Source organism: Megascapheus bottae, chromosome 7, assembly GCF_031878675.1.
Source record: "Megascapheus bottae isolate mThoBot1 chromosome 7, mThoBot2.hap1, whole genome shotgun sequence".
NCBI classification, from domain to species: Eukaryota; Metazoa; Chordata; class Mammalia; order Rodentia; family Geomyidae; genus Megascapheus; species Megascapheus bottae.
This window is the reverse complement of record NC_143515.1, coordinates 6,956,977-6,975,455: the sequence shown is the minus strand read 5'-3', so window position 1 is coordinate 6,975,455 and position 18,479 is coordinate 6,956,977. Positions and strand designations below refer to the sequence as shown.

Below are 18,479 nucleotides of genomic sequence, written 5' to 3'. Positions count from 1 at the left end.
TTCATCTCTGGAAGCTGCTGACAGGCTGACTGGTGAGATGGTAAACACGTAACTTGGCAAAGCGATGTCTAGGGAAGCAAGTGTCCTCTTGTCTGTCCTTCCTAGGGGCTTAGGCTGACAGAGGTCACAGGGCCTGCATGAAAAATGACTTTTCTGGAGTAAGGAACAGGTGGCTGTCTTACTTTTAGCCTTCCCTAAAATGCTTTTACGGGAACAAGTGCAAGGGGAAAAGAGCTCATTAAGGTGCTCTGGGCTTGCTTTGTTGCCCTGTTCGGTGGCTGGTACCCCTGGAAATTCAATATTTAAGCACCATTAAGACTCTCAAGTTTTAGTGAACATTGCTTGGGAGACAAAATGTCAGGCTTTCATGATACCATCGTGATGGCTTAGAAAGAGGGTCTGCCTCATGCATATCCGTATCTTCATATGCATATCTTCATATCCGTAGCATGTGGGAGGTATTATAGCATAGCTGAAAGTATATTTGCTGGGCTCAGTAGTCTTGATTCCAATCACAGCTTCACCATTTACTTATTGCCCAAGTGGACTTAGATGGCTTCTCTTGCCCTCAGTTTCCCCATCTGTCTATAGCTTGGGGATAGTAATACTCCTCTCCCCGCTCTCCCCCAACCAAGTCACCTCGGAAACTATCTCTGGAGGATCTTGAATGTCAGTACATAGAAAGGGCCAGGGAAATGTGTTGTAAACCAAGACCCAATTCTCCTGGTTTGCCACCTTCCCTCTCTCCTTTTGCCTCCCAGATGAAAACCCTCAGAGCTCCTCTTCTAGGAAGTGGGCCCTTTCCCCACTGCCTTGCTTAGGTGTGAGAAACCAATTCACCACCACCAGTGCTGAGAAGCTTCCTCCTTGGACAAACAGGAAGTAGCTCACCTCGAGAAGGTAGGAGTGGCCATCTAGCCACACTATGCTCTGTGTGGGCTGCGGGCTGCTTCTCACCATCAGATCTGGAAGCTATATACCTCTGGGCCCTCAGGAGGAGGTAATGGGCTGGGGAGAGACCCCAGGGGGCAGAGAAGCCATCAAAGATCACTGCTGGTAGGCTCTGGAGGGCCAAAGCTAGAACACCTGTAGAGCTAGAGGCCTGTCCTGACCTCCACCCAGAGGATTGTTTATTGCAGTGTTGGGAAGGAGATGAAAGTTACAAAGGACTGAGTAGAAGACCCTAGGAGCCTAGAAAATTGGTGTAAGCAAGAACCACTCACTTCCCACATGCCCAATACACTCACACTATGCACATACTAAGCCTGTGGCCTGGAAGAAAAGATTCATTTCCCACAGGATTGACTAGATGTGATAAAGGAAGGGAAGATGAGCCGCTTTAGGCACTCATCAAGGGAGTGTGGCAGCCGTGAACTAGGCCCTCTACTGTGAGGTGAACCTGTAGCTTTTATCCTCAGGGAGTTCATGGTCAAGGACAGGGATAGACTATGGGCCTGACCTGCACCATTGCAGCTTCTGAGAACTTAGTGGACTGTGGGCAGTGAGGTTAGACTGAAGGTCTAGCCAGAGCCTGCAGTCAAGCAGGCAACCCTTCTCACCTCTTCATCTGTCCTCACCTCATGGACACCTGACTTCTGCCTCCAACCTGCCCTGCCAGCCTGGCTCATCTGTGACTTTACAGTGGCCACGTTCAATGATGGATCACTTTGGCTTTTCAACTTCCTTGATTTTTGCCTTCGACAAAGCCACCTACTTCCTCCTTCAGAAATAACCTCCCTCCAGTTCTGGGTGACTACGCTCTCCTAGTTCACTGACCTTCTTCTGTCTCCTTATCAGTTTTTTTTGCTGACTTTTCCCTTTCGCCCTGGGGGCTCTATTACCCCAGTGCTGGTCTCACTAACTGTGGAGCTCCAGGAGGGAGTGGGGAAAGTTGTTGGTACAGACTTGAATGTCTTTCAGATCCAAACCCTTGATTCCCTTGCCTAAGCTTTCTCTCCCCAGTTCTTTCTCATTTCAGCAAGAACCATTGTTGCTAGGGATGCAGTTTCTCAACCCAGAAGTCTGGAAGTTGTCCTTGATTTCTCTCCTGTCTTTACATCTCCCATCTAGTTAAGCAGGAAGTCTTCCTAACCATCCTTGATCTATATCCCAAGTCCCAGCCCTACCTCCTTCGGCCCTTCCTCCCCTTATCTGGGCCAGGGTCCCTGCACTTCCCCTAAAAAGCCTGACCAGTCTCCTTGCTCTTATGTAGCCCTTGACTAGCTATTCTCCATGCAGCAGATGATTTAAAACATAAATATGAAGGGGCCTAGTGATAGTGTGCTTGCCTAGTATGCACGACACTCTGGGTTCGATTCCTCGGCACCCCATACTCTGAAAAAAAGCCAGAAGTGGTGTTGTGGCTCAAGTGGTAGAGCGCTGGCCTTGAGGAAAGCCCAAGGACGGTGCTCAGGCCCTGAGTTCAAGCCCTAGGACTGGCAAAAATTAAAATTAAAATAAATAAATATGTAAAGCTAGGTGTGGTTGTATGTACCCATAATCCCAGCGGAAGTGGAGGGATCAAAGTCTGAGGCCAGCCCTGGGCGAAAGTTAGCAAGGCTTTGTTTCAAAAGCAAATCAGGCATTTTAAATAGCTGTGGTCCCAGTTACTCAGGAGTCAGAAAGCAGTGATTCAGTCAATCCACTGGGCTAAGTTAGCAGGAAATCTTATCTGAAAAAGAGAAACAAACAAAAAAACACTGTGCAAAAGGACTAGGAATATGACCCAAGTGGGTTTTGAGTTTGATCTCCAGTATTGTAAGGTGGGCTTAGAAAACAAATCCTCTCCACAACTTGCCTAACTTAAAATGTTCTCTGGCTTATGGTTAGGAGACCCAGTGGAATCTGACTGGCTCTGCCATCCTGCCGCAGAATCATCTTCTCCTACTCTTTGGCCTATTGTCATTTCTCTGACATGTGAAGACTTTTGCTGCCCTAGGTAAGAAATTCGACATTTAGCTTCCCACCTAAAATTCTCTTCCCTGGGTACCCCAGAACTCTACCTTGAATCCAGTGTCTCTCTAGAGAGATTCAACAAGCTCACATTAACAATATTCTCTCCTTTCTATTCTGCTCACTCTGCCATATCAAATATGGGAAAATTATAGCCAGCCACGGGTGGCACACACCTGTACTCTTATCTACTCAGGAGGCTGAGATCTGAGAATCTTGGTCCAAAGTCTGAGCACATGAGACTCTCATTTCCTGTTAACTACCAGAAAACCAGAAGTGGAGCTATAGTTCAAAGTGGTAGAATGCTAGCTTTGAGTGAAATAGCTCAGGATCAGCACCCAGACCCCGAGTTCAAGACCAAGACCAAACTGCATTATATTCTCCTATCTCCCAGTTCTCCTACCACTCACCATGGTGGTGGCCTGGGGACTCAGCTCTAGGATTCTCTGTCTCCTATAAATGTAGCTCCTGCTCTAGCAGAGCTCACCCCAGACTTTGGTCCCTGAAGTAGCCTCTCCTCCTTTTCTCTTCCCCATATCACATGTCCACAAGGATGGATGATCTGTGTTTGGCTCCACATCCTGTCTCCCCTCAGCCTTCTTATCAGCACTCTTGCTACCATCCACACTAGCCTAAGGCTGCCTAGAGCATCAATGACTTGTCCACCGGAAGAGAAAGTCACATTCGCTGGAAGCAATGAATTCCCAGGACCTTGATGCCCAGGTTGTGGTAGAAGAAAGGGGTATATGGGTCCCAGGCAGGCACGGTCCTATCACTCCCTCATGCTGTGAGAGAGGTAAGACTGGAGGGTGGCCTGAGCTAGGGCCAGGTCTTCTCAGCCTGGGATGGGTGGGTCACTACTGTTATGCTTCATAATCGGTCAAGGTAGCTCGACCGGTAGCTGGGCCTATAAGGTGTAGAGCTTAGGCTATTGTGATATCTTTGGATCATCATTGAGAAAATGGTGGTGGTTGAGGCACGAGAAGAAGGGCATATAGAGGGAAGAGAAAATGGTATATGAAAGTGGCTTTCCTCCAGCCTCGATCCCCTATTTGACACTCACAGCCTGGGCAGGGGGGAGGGGAAGCCATAGAAAGTGAATGACAGGTGCTTCATATCTTCAGAGGTTCCAAATTTGAATAACACTTTGTGACTTCTGGGTTATGCAACCCTGAGCAGCAGCTGGGGTTCTCTGAGCCTGGCTATAGGTCTGAATCTCAGCATAATAAAACTTTCCAAAGTGGGTCTGAGGACTGGAGTTATTGGGGAACACTATAAGGCAATTATATCTGGTGCCATTATTACTGGGGACATGAGGCAAGCCATATAAAAATTGAAATGCCATATATGAAATTTTTTTTAAAAAACAGAGTTGCCTGACTGGGGGCCCTGCTGTCTCCCCGTGCATCTTCTAGAGAGAAGACTGAGCTGCAGCAGAACCCAGGGAGGAAGAAGGAGGGGCCTGTCATGGTCTCAGCTTTGATACCTTCCCCTTTCTCTCTCACAGGCCTTTCTACTGTGGGAAAAGCCAGTCCAGTGTGAGGGGGTACTGTTGGGGCCCCATTTTGTGTCATGTCTCAGTCTTTTGAGACCTCCATCAAAGGACTGTGTGGGAAAAGGGCTGGGAGGTGCTGGAGCTGAGTACATGTTCTTGTCTTGTGGGCAGAAAGTGTAGGTGCTTGAGCAGCAGTGAGGGCTGGGGAGAAGGAGGAGGGAGTGTGTGTGTGTGTGTGTGTGTGTGTGTGTGTGTGTGTGTGTGTCAGTCGCTGTGGTGAAGAGAGCGGAAGTCGGAAGCTCAGCTACCACATTCACGGGGCAGATGACTTGCAGCAGGAAGTGCTCCCGAGGCTGGGCAGCTCAGGACAGGTCACCTCTTCTGAGTCCGTTGGAGGTGAGCCAGGTGGACCTGCCTGGGGTGGGGCCGGGAAGAGCCTTGGAGGAGCCAGGAAGATGGAGAGCTGTTGGTAGGGACAGGATAGTGGGCAGGAAGGAGATGAGGGCTTCGGCCTGTACGGTCCGTTTGCCTGTGCACCTGGCATGAGTCTGACCTTGCTAGAGGATGGCGTCCTTTCCACACTTGTCCTCCTCTCTGTGCCTGCTTCCTTTCCATCTGTTCCTTCCCTCCCTGATGGCTTCCCAGTCTCCAGATCTTGTTCCAGATCCCGAGAGGTCTGCAATATTGAAGAGAGAAGGGAACAGGAAGCCTTCTTGAACTTCTTTTTTGTGGCTGCTGTGGTGAGACCTCCACTATAGTTTGGCCCTAGACCCTGGAGAGAGGGAGTCCCAGCAGGCTGAGGGCTGGGAAAGCCCTGTGTGCCTTAGCTTTAGGGGAGGAGACTGGGCTTTGGCCATTAGAGGGCTCTCAGCTCCAGCTTGTACCTCTTGGGCCCAGAGGCCCCACCCAGAGGTACTGGATCCTTCCTGTCTGTTTAGCTCTGGTTTAGGTCTGTTAATGCCGATATACTGGAGGAACCATGTTGTTCTCAAACGCATCTGTTGGAGACACTGGAAGACCTTTTGGTAGTGGTTGATACCTTGATGCTAAAAGGAAGTGAAGCTTCAGTCTCTTTTCCCCTTATTCTAGAATCTAGATTCCACTTTCCAGTCATTCTTGAGCTTACAGGCTGGGAAGGGTGACCTATCATTAGCCGACAATGAATACCACTTAGAGTTGCTCAACTTTAGCTAGAATACACTTTGGCTTGAAAGAATGGGCCCCAAAAGGTCTGTCCTATGCTTTGTGAGGCTGCAGGCCATAACATTACCAACTCCTTCCACAGATAAAGAACTGTCCAACATGGAGATTAGAACCTAGCTGTAGGGTGAAAGGACAGGAAAGAAAGAGCCAGCATAGCCCACTGCTGTGCTGGAGCTCTTCAATGTATGTCACTGCTTCCTCCTGTCCCCCTCACTCTGTTTTCTTTCTGAGCTTCTGCTTGTTCTAACACAAGGCTCAGGGGACCTCCCCACCCCCACTCTGTGCATATTTGCATGAAGACTCCTTCCAGCTTTCACTGTGCTCTGGTCCCAGGTTCAGGTGTGTGGGGGGGCAGCAGGGAGAGGCATTTGATAGAGTTAGGGTTAGACTTCGCTCTACTCCCTACCAGGGATGTCTACACAGACAGAACAGCAGCCTGTGCTGCACAGGAACTAGAAATTTCCCTAGACAGGCAGGAGGAGCCTTCAAGCTTTTTCCAAGAAGAAAAGTATTTTCCAAGAAGAAAGGCTGCTTGCTGTCTGAATACTTAAAAGGAAGGGGGTGAGGAGGGAAGGAGGGAGGAAGGGAGAGAGAGCATGAGAGCAGACAGACAGCAGGCAGGCAGGCAGATAGACATAGTTCTCCAGAAAGAAAGCTCTGGGCTGACTCCCCAGAAGTCAACTGAGAGCTGAGAATGTGGGGATTTGGCTGAGTCTCACAAGGACAGTTGTTGGGGTCTTTGTTTGTGTTTATTTTTGCTTCTTTAAATGCATGGCAGAGCCACAGATTTAAATGGAGTAAAACATACTAGCTCCTGAAGTACCTCCCAAGAGCCAGGCCCAGACCTACTTCCATTTTCATAGCAAACCAGCAGGGGAACTTTACATCATCTTATTTCCCTATTTTACAGATAAGGAACAGGTGAAGTTTTTTTCTCTCAGTGGTAGAGTTAGAAGGAGACTCTTACGACAGTGCTCTACGTCAATGTTCTTGAATCCTCAGCCCCCTAATATGTTTATTTGGCAACACTGCTTCAAAGCCATGTGCTACTCTATGGCTAATATGGAACTAGGCCTGCCTTCCACCAGGCTGCACTTGAAGTTCTTGAGTCAACACCCACTTTTTAATCTTCTAATTCAGCTGAACTACAGGAAATCAGTAAGCAAGCCCCCTAACACTTGGTGGATGAGAGTAGGGGTAATGCAGCCATTCACATGCAGCACAGAGAATCTATTTTCTGGATATTTATTTCCAGGCAACTAGAATCATAGGGGCAGACACAAGGAAGTACACACTGGGATAGGTTTTCTGAAATCAGAGTAAGAGATGGACTGTAGTCAGGCGGATTTTAATTGGTTTAAAGAGTCTTGGACTAGTCATACCACCTGCCTTGCCCTATCAACCACACTATCTGTGATCTAAATTGCCTCTCCTTCTATTGTCTGGGGCTCCCCTTTTTCCTTTCCCCCTTTCCTCTCACACCCTTCCAGTTCTATAGGCCAACACCATCTCTCTTCTCTCTGGTCTCCATGAAGTTTGCTGCAGCTTTACTACTTTTTTTCCCCCTTCTGAAAAAAGTTCAGCAAGAACAATGGCTTCCTTCTGGGAAGGTAAATCTTATATTCAGCAGAGCCATTGGTTTGTTGTTAAATGGTAGCTTTATGTTCATATACATTTTTTATTAAAAGATTTTATTAATATTGATTTTTTACATCATATTTCAAATGTCAAGTTAACAAACAAGTATTCAAGGATGGAATTTCTATATGCAATCACTGCCACATAAATTTAAGAACAAAATTAAAATTAAGCTGAGAGTTCCATAGATACACATAGATACATATAGTATATCATTATGTCTACAGAATACATAGTCCATCATAAATTTATATGCCTAGATAGTTATATCTCTGAGTTCATGTCAATGACCTTGAGTATCTGAGTATTGAGTCATCGCTCTTGTACTGTTTGGATCTAATATCCACATACCAAGGAGACCAGGTGCCTTTTGTTCCTTTGGTCTTGGCTTATCTCACTCAACATGCTTTGCTCTAGTTTCATCCACTTCCCTGCGAATAAGATTATTTTATCTTTTCTGTTGGCTGTGTAGCATTCCATTGTGTATCTATATCACATTTTTTTGTATCCATTCATCTGTAGTAGGGCATTTGGTTTGTTTCCATTGCTTGGCTATTGTGAATAGTGCAGAGATGAACAAGGCTGAGCAGGTGTCCTTATCATAACCTGGATTATGATGCTCAGGGTAAATGTCTAGGAGTGGTATGACTGGGTTGTAGGGAAGATCTATTTTTAGTTTTTGAGGAACCTCCAAGCTGCCTTCCAGAGTGGCTGAACTGTTGGGAGCCGGAGTGGAATCAAACTGTACCTTGATTTGCATCAGACAATGGCTTTATTGTCTTATTGTTTTCTGGCCTTATTCTGTTTAAATGACCTGAGATTTTACCATATGAATGTAACACCTGGAAGTTCCTTGGTTTCAAGGAGGGAGAGGAGCCTGGAGTTGACAATAAACGAGGCCGAGGCCGCAGTTTTTACCTGGGCTGCAGACCTCCCGGACCCGATGTGTTTGTCTCTCTTTTATTTTTTCCAGTCCCTGCCCCCTATTTCAGGAACCCCAATTTGCTGCCGGTAGGCCCCAGCACTGAACTAGTTTACATTCCCACCAGCAGTGCAGGATTCCTCTTTCTCCACAACCCTGCCAGCATTTGTTGTTCTCTGAGTTCAGAATAGTGGCCATTCTGATTGGGGTAAGATGGTATCTTAGGGTTGTTTTAATTTGCATTTCCTTTATGACCATGGATGAGGAACATTTTCTCACATGTTTCTTTGCCATTTTTACCTCTCCCTCTGATACGTCTCTCTTTAGCTCCCTTGCCCATTTAGTGATTGGTTTGTTGGGTTTGGGGGGGATTAGTTTCTTGAGTTCTCCATATACATATTTTCAAACAAAAGCATGTGGAACTCTGTTTGGTCTTATTTTTAAAAATCTAAGACACCCTTCCCATTAGCCTGCCTCTTTTCCCATTGTTTGAATGTGGATTTGTCAAGTTAATGCTCAGTGAATGTGAGTGGGTTGATGTTATTGTGACAGAATGTTCTGATGCCCACATGGCATGAGGCTGCTACATATCCAGATGTGAGGTATGTGAGGCTCAAGAGGTGAGGACAGGAGAAGGGACATGCATGGGAAGGGGAGCCAGGTAGGCCTGGACAGCAAGGCTTAGTAGGGCCTAGAGGAGGCAGGGAGGGGAGTGCTTGTGGTCTGAGGAGAGAGGCAGTTGGGTGGAGTTAGATTTGTCTGTTTCATTACCTGTAACCCAAATGATTCTCCCTCCTCTCCTTTCTAGCTCTTAAGTAGTTTGATCTTCCCACTCATTGTGCACTGTTGTATACTTACTGTGTGAAAGGTTTCCTGAGGAGGCTTCAGTGGTAGGGTGTTTTACCTCCTTTCTTCCTTCCTGTCTGTCTCTCTCCCCCCACCTCTCTCTGAAACAAGCCTATTCAGGGGGGAGAGGTTGTGACTCAAGTTTACTCAAGTATTGGGCTGGAGTTTGGACTAGTGGTAGAGTGCTTGCCTAGCATGCACAAAGACCCGGGTTCGATTCCTTAATACCACATACATAGACAAAAATCCGGAAGTGATGCTGAGGCTCAAGTGGTAGAGCTCTAGTCTTGAGAAAGTCCAAGGACAGTGCTCAGTCCCTGAGCTCAAGCCCAGGACTGGTAAAAAATAAATAAATAAATAAAAATAAAAGTTTACTCAAGTGTAGACAGTGAGTCTTGTAATAGTTTCCTATCCCCGCAACAACCATTTGTGATAGTCAACCTACATGAAGAGCAAATTTTTATTTTCGCTAATCATCTTGAAGGTTAATTGGTTAATTGGCAATGTTGCTTTGGGCCTTTGGCAAAGCATTGCATCATGGAGAGAGCATGTGACAGAAAATAACTATTCATCTCATGGCTAAAATTAAAAAGAGACGAGGGTCCAACAAGCTCTTTCAATTGTGTGCTTCCAATGGCCTTCCACTAGGCCCTGCCTCTTAAAAGTCCTCTGAATAGTGCCAAACTAGTGACTATACCTTAAATACATGAGCCTTTGGGATACATTCTAGATCCAAACTATAGTATATCCTGAGGCCCACTCATACCTTCCCTGCTGGAAGCAGGACTGTCACAGGCCTCTTAATCTAGAGAGCGGTGAGGACAGACGTGGGCAGCTGCATTGAGGAACATGGTAGCAGGTAGTAGCTAAGTCAGAGACTTAGGGGACAATTCCAATACATCCTCAGCGTAAGGCTGGGGATGTGTGATAAAAAGATGGAACCAAGAATGATGTCAGAAGATCTAACTAAAATAGTTAGAGAAGAGTAATAAGACCAATTTCCTCTCCATGCTGTGTTTGGTCCAGACCTCCATGGGAAAGCAAGGCTTGAACTCCTTCTTCCGTGAGGCTGAAGTTAAGTGGAGAAGTCTTAACTGCTTTCATCTGGACTGCTTTGAATGGCCCTATGCAGCTTGGAAGAAACAAGACTGTGCTTTGTGAGCTAGCTCTGCGAATGGTGTAGGCCTCAGAGGCAGGAGCACACAGGAGAAGTAGGCAGGCTGTACCCTTTCTGTCGGAGGTGCTCCTATAAGGATGCTCCCTTCTTGGTGCCAATCTATGTCTCTTTGACCTCCCCCTCCATCCTCTTGTTAACATGCCATTTTGGATTTCTTCTATTTCCAAAGGCCTGAGACATTTCTGTCTGTTGCTTCTGATAAAACCACCCCAGTCTCTGCATTCTCCAATAGAAATTCCTAATTCTTCCTTTCCAGCTAAGCCATATGGGATTCTTTCAGTGGATAGATGGGTGTTTGGGAGACAGGTATTGCTCTGGTGCCAGGCTGAGGTCACGAGATCAGATGGCACATGATAGCCCCTTGTGGGCTGTGAAAGCAACGCCATAACTTACAGGTACTCCAAACGTGTCTGGCACTCTGGTGCTTCCAGAGGCAGACAGTCCTCTAACATTTTCACTTTGGGAATTTGCAGGGTAGATGTCAGTTCCCAGTTGCCTTCTTGGCTGATCTTCCTCCTAATCCATGAAATGGGATCGTAAAAACAGACACCCCTAACGGTCTCCTGTATAGCTTTTGCTCTGTGGATGATGGGTGACAACAGACTCTCAGACCAACCTCAGCCAATGGAATTCCTCAACATGCATTTGGGAGATGACCTGCAGCCCTGCCCAGGAGCATGTTGGAGGGACACGTGTAGCCAACCAGACCCAACTGAACCCTGCAGAGAGCAAACTTGGCCCCTTGATCCTTCTGAATCCACCGGGCACTCTGCTCCTCACAGTGGCTCTGGTTTGGAGACTGCACACTTCGAGAGTTGCTCTTCCCATGGGGAGCCTGTACAGGCATCAGGGTCACCAGGGGCTCTGGGAAGCAGCCAGACTCTGGACTGTCCACGGCAGAGCCAGAGCTCATCCACACAGGTGGTGTTCTGGGCTGGCATCTTGCAGGCCCAGATGTGTGTCCTGGACTTGGAGGAGGAGCTGGAGAAGACCGAAGGGCTCAGGGCTGAGTTGAGATGCTGCATCCCTCCACCTCCTCCAGATTCCTCTAGCAATGTAGAGCTGAGCTCCAGCCCACCAGTGGAGGAGGATTTTAGAGAGGACAGCAGTGCGTCGGAAGGGGAAAACCAAGCCTGGCCAAGGGAAGACGTGGCAGGCTCCTCCCTGGAGTGGGGTGCTGAAGAAGAGAGTGTGTTCTTTGACAACCCTCTCTTTCTGGAGAGCCCCTGCTCAGATACCAGTGTTGCTGGGGAATGCTTTTCCTGGGAGTTGCCAGACTCCCATACCAACATGAGGACTAGGCCTAACAGCCCACAGACTCTGGAGTCTCCTCGCCCGGGATGCACAGTCTCCTGGAAGCCAGGCAGTGAGTCAGATTTGGAAGGCAGCAGGACTAATTCCAGTGGGCACACCACCCCTCCATTTCCTGTGCCTCCCTACAAATCACACCCATCCTGCTGGCCCTCACAGGCCGCTGTGGAAAGGGCTTCTACAGCATCTTCTGGTGAGGAAGAAGATGAGGTAAGTTTATTCCAAGAAATCAGTCCAGGCCCATTCTGGGGACACTGCAGGGAGGGCCCTTCTTGGGGACCACTGGGTTCTGAACACTCTCTTATGACCTTTTAAGATCTGGGTTAAGAGTTGTAGAGAATCGTAACCAGTATGGCTTTCAAGAGTATAGGAGGAGCTGGGAGTTTGGCCTAGTGGTAGAGTGCTTGCCTAGCATGCACGAAGACCCGGGTTTGATTCCTCGGTACCACATACATAGAAAAAAAACGGAAGTGGTGCTGTGGCTCAGGTGGTAGAGCGCTTGCCTTGAGAAAGTCCAAGGACAGTGCTCAGGCCCGTCTGAGCCCAGGACTGGCCAAAAAAATAAAAAATAAAAAAAGAGTATAGGAGATTTTCTCCACGCCATGGTTTCAATTGAATGAGATGACAGTGAGGTTCACAAATGTCTCCATATCTCACCGGCTCTAAGGAGCCATGTCTAGAAAGTTTTGGAGAGCAAGAGCTTCAATCGCAGGGAATTGTAGCCACTCTCAGATTTCTTCCCTTCTTGCCTCTAAGACATTCCCAACTGTAGCTGGGCAGAGGCAGCCTAGACTTGTCTGCTGCCTCTAACAGATACATTTCTATTTCAGGAGTCTTGACCTCTATTTTCATGAGATAGTTCAGCATTTTGTTACTTCCAGTCCATCCTCTTTTGTTCTCTTGTCCAATGTTTGTAGATCAGGGTATGTCGTGACAATGGCAGGAGTCCTTGATACCGCCTAACTTGTGAGATAATATGGAGCTATGTGAGATACTGGGAGCAGAGTTTTCCCAGAGAGTCCTCTGTTTTAGAGATAAGAGGATTCAAGTGGCTGAGCGAGAGTGTTACTTTCTAATCTCTCCATTCCCAAAGAACAGTGGAGCTCCTGCTCCTATAGAATTGCATTCTCCTAGGACATTACTCTACGACTTCAGGTCCTCAGATGGAAGTCTGGGAGCATGGATGTGAAAGCTTGGCGTTATCTAATTCTGGTAGAACTCACTCAGCCCAGCAGCTCTCAGTAACACAGCCCTCCTTGATCAGATGCTACTCCAAATGAGGTCATTTGAGTAGCCTGCCTCTATGAGGAGATGCCTCATAGAGTATGGGAAAAGGCTTAGTAGGCATTCTGTTCTGATCAATTCATTCCACCTGCCCTTTGTTCTCTCTCTTTCTCAGGCTTCTCTGGAAGACAAACTTGACCCTGCCTTACCTGTAGTATCCTGTGCGGACCGAGTATTGACCCAGGAGACAAGACACACTGGACCTGACCTTAGCCTTGACACACATCCTGTGCAGCATTGGGCAAGTCCTTTCCCTTTATAGGCTGTACTGTATGTGTCTGTAAAGGAGGAATACAAACCCTTTGATTCCCCCAGGCTCACATCGCTGAACCCAGGGTCTAGACTGCTTCTGTGGATTGGGATGTGATGATAGTAGACAGAGGGGATTCCATATACTCTCAGTATTATTCCTTTCCCACTTACCTGCCCCCACTCTCCTTGCTGTCTCCTGAGTTTACCCCAGAGGTCTGTACCTCTTTAAACAGGTTCCATCCAGCCCTAAGGGCCTGCAGATAGAAGAGAGTCCTTCCTGGCCCCAGGAACATCTTATCTCTGAGGACAGAGGTGAGACCCTATATGATGTTCTAGGAAATCAGGTGGTGAGGTGCTTTGGGATGCAGAATAGAGATGATTGACTCCTGGAGCTGTTCAATTTTGTTGGAACCAAACATGGTTGGAGTTAATTCTTCATCAATCAGACAGACTTTAAAATACAGAGTTCAGTAAAGGAAATGTCCAGATCTTGAGTTCAGCAAGAGTCCTTAGTTACCTTGAGACTAAAGTCCTGGGAGTTTCTTCAGGCCATCTGGCATCCTAGTGTGGGAGAGATCCTACCTGTGGGAGGACAGGGTGTGCTGCCCCAGAGAGGGAAATTGCCAGATGGTAGCCAGTTGTTTTCCTGCCTCCTGCCCTGCATTTGTTGACTCCTGCTTTTCCTCAGGTGAGAAGGATGCTGGGAATCTCCAGGAACCTGCGCCCTGCACCTTGGTCCCTGGTCCCTGGGGGAGCCAAGAGTCTTTGCCAGAACCTAGTGGCCCAGTATCTGAGGCCACAGACCTTGGCCCTGGGGCCAGCCCTGCCTCCCGGGAGGGCAGCCCACAGCTTCTGTACCATAGCCCTGGCAATTTTCCCAAGTGTCCATCAGATGCTTTTTACCCTTTGCTTCTGGAGATAAATGGAGTAGAGTCAGCCCCCCAGAAGAAAGAAGAGGTAGAGGAGACCCCAGACCCAAGGCAAGAAATAGAGAGGGAAGACACAGCCAGGACTTCAGAGGCTGTAGGTGCCCAGCTGAATGTTCATTTGGCTTCCACAGAAGGGTAAGTCTCAAAGTAGCTGTCTCCCAGGCTCCTAATTATGACTGTCACTAACAACTCAGAAAGCTGAGATCTGGGGACAGCAGTTCAAAGTCAGCTTGAGCAGGAATGTTCATGAGACTCATATCTCCAATTCTTTTTTTTTTTTTGCCAGTCTTGGGCTTGAGCTCCGGGCCTGAGCACTGTCCTTGAACTTCCTCAAGGCTAGTGCTCTACCACTTGAGCCTCAGCACCACTTCCGGATTTTTTTCTATGTATGTGGTACTAAGGAATCGAACCCGGGTCTTCCTGCATGCTAGGCAAGCACTCTACCACTAGGCCAAATTCCTGGCCCTCATATCTCCAATTCTTATCTCCAATTAACCACCAAAATGCCAGAAGTGGAGCTGTGTCTCAAATGGTACAACATCAGCCTTGAGTAAAAAAGCTAAAGGAGAGTACCCAGGCTCTGGGTTCAAGGGAAAGGGAGAGGGGAGGGGGAGGAGAAAGAGAAAGAGAGAGAGAGAAAGAGAGAGAGAGAGAACCGATCAGCTCTTCATAAGATCATAATGATAAAATAATTAAAAGTTAATGAAGTTAAAATTAAATGACAAAATCTTGAAATTAAAGCAATTTCGGTTTGCTGTAATTCTGGGAATTGAACCTAGGGCTGTATATACATCAAGCAAATGAACTATTGTTAAGTTCCATCCCAAACCCTAAAGCAACTTAAATAAAACAAGCAAAAACAATACCATAGCCAGGCATCAGTTACTCACCCCTGTAATCCTAGCTATTCAGGAGGTTGAGAACTGAGGATTGTGCTTTGAAGCCAGCCCAAGCAGAAAAGTTCTCATGAGACCCTTATCTCCAATTAACCACTCAAAAACAACTGAAAGTGGTGCTGTGGCTCAAGTGGTAGAGCACTGGCCTTGAGCACAGACTCAGGGACAGCACCCAGCCCCTGAGTTCAAGTCCCACAACAACCAACTATTTTCCTTATATATCTGGAAACCATGCCAACCTGAAGTCATTCAGAGGCTGGTTTTAGTGTATTTTGAAAAAGGAGTTTCATTATATTAAATGAATTCAAGGCATCCTGGTATGGTGACCCATGTCTTTAATCCCACCTCTCAGAAAGATAAGAAGATTACATTGAGTTCAAAGCAACAATTAGCTGTCTTTAAAAACCAAACCAAAGAAACCAAACTAAAACAACTTTATTGAAAAAAAAACAGCTTTATTGAAATACAATTCCTGCACTATACAAATCACACACTGAAAGTATAGAATTCCATGACACTTAGTATTTACAGTGTAACTTTGCCAAAGTGCTTCCTGCCTATGTAGAAATTTAGGGTATCCTATACAGTTGGTTATTTAAATAGTTCTCTTACATATGACAGTTGTGTCACTTTTATTTCCTCCTGCTTGTTTGAGCAGACTAATCTTTTATAATTCCTCATTGTCAACTTTTCCATGCAATTCCTGCAATTATCCAGCATCGCTTTGGGGCCATTGTAAAATCCTGCTTTAGGCAAGATTTGTAGTTTTCCTTTTCAGTTAGTTTCTGTCATATTTGTCTGGCATTGTGGATATTTGAGAGTTTCAGGAATCCAAGAAGTGATCAGGAAAGAACTGACCTCATAGTCAACGAGGAGGACTGTTGAATAACATCTAGTAAACGGTCAGTTTGTCAAAGCCTGTGTCCATATTGTAATGACATTTGCCTATGTGCTCAACTCCCTAATTGTAGTAACTCAGATAATAAATATTTAAATAACTAGGAAACTCCACACGGTCTGTAATATTACAGGAGAAACAGAAGAGATGGGTTGAAAATGGGACTGAGTGAAATCTGAGTCTCAGTGTTAGCTTCGGTGTTCTCTGACTGAGGAGCCTTGTCTGGGCCTAGTTGTACTGTCAGAGGTCTCCAGACCGTCTCCTGTGGCAAGAGCTGCTCTAGGTAGGGGAAGTAGTTCACTACAAAACTCCACTTTCACTCCCCCAAATATGAGGGTCTGGAGTCCAGCTCTTCTCAGCTCAACCATTCAGCACCATGAGTTCCAGCAATGACCTTGAGCTCTAGGCATCCCTCTTGCAAGGACCCTTGATGCAGAACCCTGGAATGTCCATTCCAAGCGAAAGTCTGAGGACACTAATGGACTTTTCCAGGCTTCTGGAGAGCCCCATGCCTCAAACACAGTTCCCTAAAGAAGACCTGAGTCCACCAGCTGGAGACAAGATGGCTAATGGTATCAAGAATGACAAGGAGGCCTGGAACTTAGCCTCGCGCCTCTATCACCTGGATGGTTTCCGGAAGTCTGAAGTGGCTGCCTACCTGCAGAAAAAGTAAGGAGCTTAAAGCTTGAGGGAGGCTCCTGAGGGCAAGGTGGGACAGAGGACAACTGCAATGGACCTGCTTCACTGTATGCCCCTCTCCTTCCCTGTACAGCCCCATCACTGCCTCTCACTCTTGACCTGGCCCCTCCCTATCCCCTCCTTATCCTTTTCCCCATTCTTTGGGCATCTTGACTGCTTTCTCCCAGAAGAGGCCTGACCTCATCCCCTCTTCAGCATGCCCTGATCCTCCTTAGAGCCACTGGGTCAATTCCCTTTGCTGGCCCCAGACATTCCATAGTCCTTCCTATGAACACTGGACAAGATGCCAGGGGCAGGCCAGACATGGCTGCCCTCTTGGGACCTAGGGTCTAGCCTGGCTATGGTTTTCTGTTGGTCAGCCCCGGCCATATCAGGCACCATGTGTACAGGCCCTGGAGGCCCCTCTGTATGAGCCCAGCCTGACCCTTTGTCCAGTCTTCATCTCCATTTTCCTTTGGCAGCAATGACTTCAGCAGGGCTGTGGCTGAGGAGTACTTGTCCTTCTTCCAGTTTGGTGGCCAGAGCCTGGACCAAGCCCTCCGGTAACACCCTTGGTGGGAGGGGGGGTGTAGAGGAAGGATGAGTGGCTGCAGAGCCTGGCCCCTGCCAAGGCTAGGATGTGATTGGCCTTGGGGTCTGTGGGGTATCCCGATCTGACTCTCTCTTTGACTCTGGCCCCTTCTCAGGGGCTTCCTGCAGGCCTTGGTGCTCAGCGGGGAGACCCAGGAGCGGGAACGAATCCTCTACCAGTTCTCTAGACGCTTCCATTACTGCAATCCTGGGGTCTTCCCCTCAGTAGGTAGGAGGGGCTTGCCTGGGGATGGCACACAAGTGTCCTTGTGTCTGCTAGGAGTTCACTGGGTAGCAGCTGCTAGGAATGTGTTTGGGCCATGGAGAATTTAGGGGGAAGGAGAGAGAGGGGTCACACAGCCTCATGTGGAAGAATGCAGAAATCTAGGTTCCAACCCCCTTCCCCTTCTCTCTGGCAGATTCCATACACACCTTGACCTGTGCCATCATGCTTCTTAACACAGACCTGCATGGACAGGTAAGAAGGCGGGTGAGTGCCTGTGAATCCAAGGCAGAGGTCAGAATGGGGCTGTGGCATGGAGAATTGGGTGGGGAGGTGACGGGAGGAGGACAGAGGTTTGGGATGGGTTAGTGCTAGGGCCCTATGGCATGAGGGATTTGGGAGCTAGAGAATGTTCCTGAGAGACTCGTAGGGGTGTGTTCTATTAGGGCCAGGTGCTCTAGCTGTTCTACTTTCTCCATGGCCACAGAATATTGGGAAGAGCATGAGCTGCCAGGAATTCATAACCAACCTGAATGGCCTCCAGGATGGTGGTAACTTCCCCAAAGAATTGCTGAAGGTATGGCTTCTGTGCTAGATTAGGGCCTGGGCTCCCTGTCTGGGACCTGGGACTTTGGTTCCTGTTCAGAGGAGATGTGGAGTTCAGACCTTGCATCTATTAAAATATGCTTGAGAAAAACAGACTTTGCCTGTATAGAGCTAGCTAGCAGCATCAGTTGGATCTTAAAATTTGTGAACTTTGAAAATTCAGTCCTGGACCTACTGAGTGAACCCCACTGGGAGGCCGCGGTTCTTCAAATGTTCTATCAGGTTTCCAAGTGACTTTTTTTTAACTCTTCAACCTCTGAGAATTTGAGCTAGTTTGTTGCTCATTTGAGAAGATGAAAGGTCACATTTCACGGAAAGAAAGTCAAGAGGTCAGATTGGAAATGGATGTTTCTAGTCTTGAGCAACTCAAGTCTTCCTGGAGGGCATAACTACCCCAAATGTCAGGATGAAATAGCTGAGCATGGTGGGGTATGCATGCAATCCCAGCTATGTAAGAGGAGGATGTAAGATGATCAAAGGCTTTCTAACCCCTATCTAAAAATAACCAAAAGCAAAAGCAGATGGGGGTATGGCTCAAGTGTTGGAGTGGTAACCTAGTAAGGGTCTGAATTCAAAAC

The 18,479-nt window shown here is 47.5% G+C and overlaps 1 protein-coding gene across 2 annotated transcripts in view; it reads left to right on the top strand.

Moving 5' to 3' along the window:
- Positions 1–4,700: 4,700 nt before the first annotated feature.
- Psd4 (pleckstrin and Sec7 domain containing 4) overlaps positions 4,701–18,479 on the top strand; it is a 28,506-nt gene continuing 14,727 nt past the window's right edge. The window contains exons 1-10 of one of the 2 annotated variants that reach the window (XM_090336363.1): positions 4,701–4,843; positions 10,707–11,754; positions 12,944–13,069; positions 13,314–13,392; positions 13,769–14,144; positions 16,296–16,472; positions 16,964–17,044; positions 17,189–17,301; positions 17,492–17,550; positions 17,783–17,872. In XM_090336363.1, the coding sequence (XP_090192489.1) occupies positions 10,819–11,754; positions 12,944–13,069; positions 13,314–13,392; positions 13,769–14,144; positions 16,296–16,472; positions 16,964–17,044; positions 17,189–17,301; positions 17,492–17,550; positions 17,783–17,872 (2,037 nt within the window). In that variant the 5' untranslated portion in view covers positions 4,701–4,843; positions 10,707–10,818. Of the gene's footprint in view, positions 4,844–10,706; positions 11,755–12,943; positions 13,393–13,768; positions 14,145–16,295; positions 16,473–16,963; positions 17,045–17,188; positions 17,302–17,491; positions 17,551–17,782; positions 17,873–18,479 lie in introns of those variants that run through there. The other variant, XM_090336361.1, reaches the window with a different exon arrangement.